At 39.5% G+C, this 6086-nt stretch overlaps 2 protein-coding genes across 3 annotated transcripts in view; both read left to right on the top strand.

Annotated features, from left to right (window-relative positions):
- LOC127482463 (uncharacterized) overlaps nt 1-6086 on the top strand; it is a 225693-nt gene that overhangs the window by 119793 nt on the left and 99814 nt on the right. The window lies entirely within an intron of this gene.
- LOC127482430 (sodium-dependent neutral amino acid transporter B(0)AT3-like) overlaps nt 1032-6086 on the top strand; it is a 26883-nt gene continuing 21828 nt past the window's right edge. The window contains exon 1 of one of the 2 annotated variants that reach the window (XM_051812735.1): nt 1032-1773. In XM_051812735.1, the coding sequence (XP_051668695.1) occupies nt 1617-1773 (157 nt within the window). In that variant the 5' untranslated portion in view covers nt 1032-1616. Of the gene's footprint in view, nt 1774-1886; nt 2171-6086 lie in introns of those variants that run through there. The other variant, XM_051812736.1, reaches the window with a different exon arrangement.

Here is a 6086-nt window from a genome sequence, read left to right as displayed (position 1 = left end):
GTGTACTTCATGGAGTCATACAATCAATGGTTTGGTTTGGAAGAGACCTTAAAATCATCTACTTCCACCCCTCTGCCACAGGCAGGAACACCTTCCACTAGACCAGGTTGCTCCAAACCCCCTCCAGCCTGGCCTTGAACAGTTTCAGGAATGTGGCATCCATAACTTCTCTGGGCAACCTGTTCCAGAGAATTTGAATGATCAAAATAATTTCCATTCCAATTTCTATTTTTTTTGGTTACCCAAATGTGAGTAATTATTTAAACTATTTAAAGATGTTATTATTTAATGGGAAAAACATTTTTTGTTAGATTTTTCTGCTGATAAAAAGATCAGCCACCACGAATGGATAAAACTGAGTTTAAGTGTCTGGCTGTAGGTGGCAGGTGTGGAATTCAGCATTTTGCTAGAAGGGCCCAAGTACAGCATGAGGCACATTCCCGACTGGAAGTACGGCAGCGGCCGGGGCGATGGTGGTGGGTGCCATGGCAGCACCGATGCTGTGTAAGGTCTACCAAGCCTCACTGCATACACAGACTCGTGTGGCCTGTGAGACAGTCTTGATAAGAGACTGGCAAGTTGAGTTGCTCCATCTATGGATGTGGATATTTGCAGAGCTGCAAGCAGAATGAGCTGTACCAGCCTGGAAAGACTCGTGTAGCCTAGATCTGAATCCGGTTTCTGGTTGCATAATCTGCAACCTGACCATATTTTTGTGCTTAGCTCCAGAGCAGGGTTTTTATTTTGGAGAAAACAATTCACCTTCACTTAGATACTCTTCCCATTTCAAGAGGGTAATCCAGCCACAAAGTGTTGATTTACTGAACAAAGCAAGCAGACTGGCTGCTCTGTTTGGTGTGGAATGAACTGATTCAGCTTGCAAACTAGCAAAATCTTGGTATAACTGAAAGAAAACAGAAAAATATTCTCACATACTTTCAATTGAAGAAAAGTATTCAGCTCTTGCATTCGTCAATAACTATTTAATGAACAATAAAAATAGTCATTGGGGATTCATTGACAAGTGGGAAGTGAAACTTCTAGCAGTTACTGTAAAAATGGACCCAATTCTTATGTCTGAACATACAAGGTCTAATTTTTCTTGCTTTTCTTCCTAATTGACTTTTTGAATTTGCAAAGGTGCCTTCATTCATTTACTTCTATTAGCAAACTAGTAAAGGAAATGGTAACATTTTATTCACAGATTTTTACCAGTATTTTACAGTTTTAATTAGTCTGTTGTAAAGGTTTCTTTTTAATTATATTCAGTGTCACACTTCTCTGACAGATTCTGAGAACAGAAGGAGAACAGAAAATAAAAACCTGTTTGATCCCAGGTTACCCATTAACAACATATTCCCAAGCTCTCTAACTACAGAAAGAGCTGCAAAAAAACGCAAGAGTGGTAACTATATAATAACAATTCCTGGTTTTGTCTTTAAACTGCGGCCTTGGCAATGACACATTCCTTTGTATCAGATAAAAAGAGAGCTCCACCTCTCTTCTAGGATCCTCCTGTCACCCTACATAAAACCTGTAGGATAGACAGGTTTTGAAGCATCTTCAAAAGCATCTTATAGGGAAAGGGGCTAAGGAGCCAAGGATATTTCATTAAAATGTCAAAAGATTTATCAGCAACACCTGAAATCCCTAAAGAAGATGGCAGACCCAAGTGGGACAATAAGTTCCAGTATATTTTAAGCTGTATCGGATTTGCTGTTGGTCTGGGGAACGTGTGGCGATTTCCATACTTGTGTCAGATACATGGAGGCGGTAAGACTGAAATGGGACTTTGCCAAAATATTACACTGCAATTCTAATATAATTGTACTGACTTCTGAGAGGTATGGAAGTTATATAATTTGTATCAGTTACATCACTTTTTTTTTTAAAAAAACTATCTAATTCTCATAAATGTTTTGCTCTAGTTAGATTAACTTTTTCTATAGAAGTATATTTCATTTTAAAAGGATGTATTTGTTTAGGAAGACCTGACTGATGCTCGCTCTCAGAAAAGGCTATTTTAAAGTTTTTACATTACTACTACAGTCCCAATGGGACCAGGAGACTGAACCTGCAACTGGCTACCTTAAGGAGAAGCGAGAAGTCCTAGGGAGGATTGAGTGAACTGGCACCCAGCCAAATGGCCACTGAGTTTTCCTTTGGGAAGGTGAGCAAACCATTCCTTCTCTGATGCTCTTAGGAGCTACCTCATCATCTGGAGCTGTCCCTGCAGAAAACTAAATTGTGCTTTTCGATGTCTGAGAGGCTGTTTAAAATGCTCAGCTGATAGAACAGCAACAGGAGCCTGTCAGGTGGTGTGGACAGGTGCCCAAACTGGTTCCTGGGCACCAGTTCCACCAAGAATTGCTTTAGAATCAGACAATTTGGTATATATTAATGGATCAGAAAAGAGTGCTTGGTAACTCATCATCCATAGTAGCTTTTGAAATCTGCCACTGTCTAAAGCAGAGTGAGACAGCAAAATGTTTCAGCTCAATATTATTTGTTATTTTTCAATTAATTGGAGAAACAGAAAATTCAAACCTGGAGAAACTGTCAAATGACAGAAAACATTATTAAATCCAAGCTTGTTTTACTAAGGTATCTGTATTTCTTGATGAACTACATATATTTCAATCAACCAAGGAACCAAGAGTGGATGTTGCCTTTAATGGAAGGTGTTTCAGAAAGGAGTAGCTACTTAGGGACTCTGGTAAGCAGCTCAATGAATGAGATACAGTAGGTTGTATCAACAGAAGGAATCTTGGCATATAAAAGCAGAGCACTAGGAAGTAGGTAGAGATATTGCTACCAATACTAAGTCAACTTCTGAATCTCCGACTTTTTCTGAAAGTCTACTTTTCAAAGTCAACTTGAAAAATTAGACAAAATGCAGACAAACCCCAACAATTATTCAAGGGCTGGAAAACTTGTGGGACAAGAAACAATTTAAGAATTCAATCTATTTAGGTAATGAAGTTGAAAATGAAAAAGTATGTCTATCATAGTCTTTAAACAAGAAAATGGAAATTATTTTGGTGGCAGGGAGCTTTTTAACATCGAATATGTAACAACTGAAAGTTACAATTACACAAATATAAATAATAAAAGACAAGATGCAGTAGGTTAGATTCCTCCCAGGAATTTTGGTGGTTTCCATTATTTATTTTCAAGATGAGAAACCCAGTGAAATTCCCTTAGAGAAGTGCCATAACTGGGTGGCTAGAAAGCCATAGGTTCACACTATTTCTCTGCATTTGTCCATGGGAATGACTGGAAAAAAACTGGTCATTTCAGTTGGTGATGCTTGCATTAATGAGACATGATAAAGACCTTTAGAAAGACATCCCCATAGCAGATATGGCATGAGACCTGCAATGAAAATGTTCTGGAGCAGGAACTGCAGGTCAAATACTCAACAGCATCCCAGGTGGCCTTTCAGTCTTGGAAAGCTAAGGAAGACATGTACAGTATTAACAAATAACACAATAAAGCTATGATATTTTTGTAATGTAACGAATGATTAACACAAAGCATTCAGTGGAAGGTTTGAAACTCACAGGCAGTTCTCATTGCACAGAGCTGCTTCTGGGGCCACCAACTGCGTGAGGCTGCATGAAATTTGTGCTTCAGAGTTTTGTGCAAATCTAGATTAAGATGAAATATTGTGCTACTGACTCTAAAAAGGTTCTCGAACCTTCCCATGAAGCACCAGTCGTTGTTTCTCCATGCTGGAGGTGGGGGAGCAGCTTTGGCCAACAGTTTTTCAGTATCTTCAGATCCCAGCCTTGCTTCAGAAAACAGCAATGCTCACCTGTTACTGTGGTTTGATCTCTCTCATCCATCCTCCCTTCTGGGATCCCCTGCATCCCTGCCCTACAGATCTCACCATTCCAGGAGAAGTGTGAGACAGACTGCAAGGAGACCCGTGGTGACCTGTCTAATGGATTGAACAGTGTTCAGAAAGTCTGTTTGCTCGTGTTATCTGGCTCCAGATCTCTGATATTTCCCACAGGAACTGCTGGGACAAAAAATACGGGGGTTAGAGAAGGTTTAAAGATAATAAAAATAGGAAAATGCTGCAGGGATAAAGGCTGAGTTGCTCTTTTGCTCTGTGAATAGTAATGTTGCCAGTGAAAAACCAGTTTAAAATAGCTATCAGACTCAGTAATGGCAAACAGCTATTTTGCATCATCACAAACAGTGGCACAAGACAGTGGTGATTTAAGGTCAATGTATGGATGTGCAGCCAGTGTTTGGTCACTCAGCCTCAATAAAGGGCTCGAAGAGCTCAACAGCAGGATGAACTCTGTAATAAATTGTGGTGGGGTTTGTGAATAATTTATCCCAAAGAGATGACATTGGAAAAGTTGAGTGGGTCATGAAGATCACTGAGAAGACAGAGCTGTTGGTTTTACACTAGTGCATAAGGTAGTTGCATTTTTCTTCTGTTAGTTTAAGGCAGTGATGTGATTAGGGGTTGCATTTTTGAAAGTAAACAGCTCAGACGCAAAAGCCCGATAGATTTTCAGGAGTACTGGAGCATAAATCCTGTTTGTGTGCATCTGAAGATGTGAACGTGGGAGAGAACAGCAGCAGTGGGAGAGAACAGTTAACTAGGAGCCCTGAGAGCTGCAGTGGATTGTGCCTGCAGCTGCAGTCATAAGTGCAGCTAAACCTGGTATGGATATGGCATAGACATGCTCGAAGGCTGAATAGTTTCTGTGGTACAGTTTCACAGCTGGTTCAGGTGGTATCCAAGTATTTAAGCGTTAGGCAATGTACTTTTCCTCATTTCTACATGTTTTAAAAAACAAGAGATGAAAACAAGTGCTTGCATTTTTGCCTCATGTCAGCTGTTCCCATCAGACCTCTGGACCTGATTCATTGCACATTAGTGTTACTCAGTAACTCGTATCTAATATAATATCAGTTTTGCTGACATTTATCACCTGCTGCCGTTACTGATTATTTGGATTTATTGCCTGAGTTAAGTTAGTTATTTACTTTTCATGACTAATGGGTATGAAGGTTGTTTGCCACAGTCAGTGCAGACAAACACAAATGTTCCCAGGCAACTGGGATTGAAAAGAAGTCTCTAAACAGCCCAGTATATTGTTGAGACACTGCAAGTGTATATTGACTCAGTATATATTGAGACACCAACAAGTCATATAGCTATATGTGTACACATAGAGTCATCTGAGTATACTTCAGAAAAATCATCACAGTTCTAGCTGAACTGACTGCAATGGTTTACTTTTAATTTTTGCTAGTATATGCTTGCCTAGCTCATGGGCATTAAAAATGTGCCTGAGCCTATAAGGTGACTGAAAAAATAACTTTAATATAAAATACAGTTTCTTTCTAGGAAAAGAAATACACATAAACACTACAGTCATAGTAAAAAGGGAGAACTGTTTACTTCTGGGGCAACCATTTACAGACTTTCATAACCCTACCTGACCTTTTGCTCAAACTTGAACTATGACTTGCTGCTAAATGCCTGGCTCACTGTGCCCTCAGAAAGAAAACAAAACCCAAGAGGAACAACATGTATACCTGGAAGATACTGAAAAGACACACAAACCCAAACATAGTATGTTGGGAAGTGCAAAACAGTTCACTCTCTGACAGAAAAATTGTGTTACAGCAAGCAACAAACTTAATTTTCTGAATTGTTGTCGTGTTCTGCTCAAGTCCTTGGTGTAAAGCTGTGACATTTGGAGTTGATCCTTTCACAGTTTGTTATATTTGTTTGCCCTTTACAGCTCAGGCTGGTGCAAGTGAGTGTGGCTTGCTTGCATCCTTTAGTCATGAGTATTTCAAAGGAAGTTCACCAAGACTATTTTATAAGTTGATCTATGGGTGTTACATGTCTTTGTTTGAAATGGCTATTGCGCCCTTGGATTTCTGGACTCAGCTTTAGCTCCTTCAGTGTTGCTCAAGGAAATATGGTAATTTACAGGGGAAATTCAACCCTACCAAATCTCAGTCTGTAAGATGTACAATGTGACTTGCAAGTCAAAATCAGTGCCATCATAAATATGCTGCACAAATATGATGTTTATACTAGCTCATAC

This window comes from Manacus candei, unplaced genomic scaffold (assembly GCF_025592945.1).
Source record: "Manacus candei isolate 608988 ecotype Guabito, Panama unplaced genomic scaffold, ASM2559294v1 h1tg000088l, whole genome shotgun sequence".
NCBI lineage: Eukaryota > Metazoa > Chordata > Aves > Passeriformes > Pipridae > Manacus > Manacus candei.
Note: the sequence above shows the minus strand (reverse complement) of the source record. Positions and strands in the feature narration are given on the sequence as shown.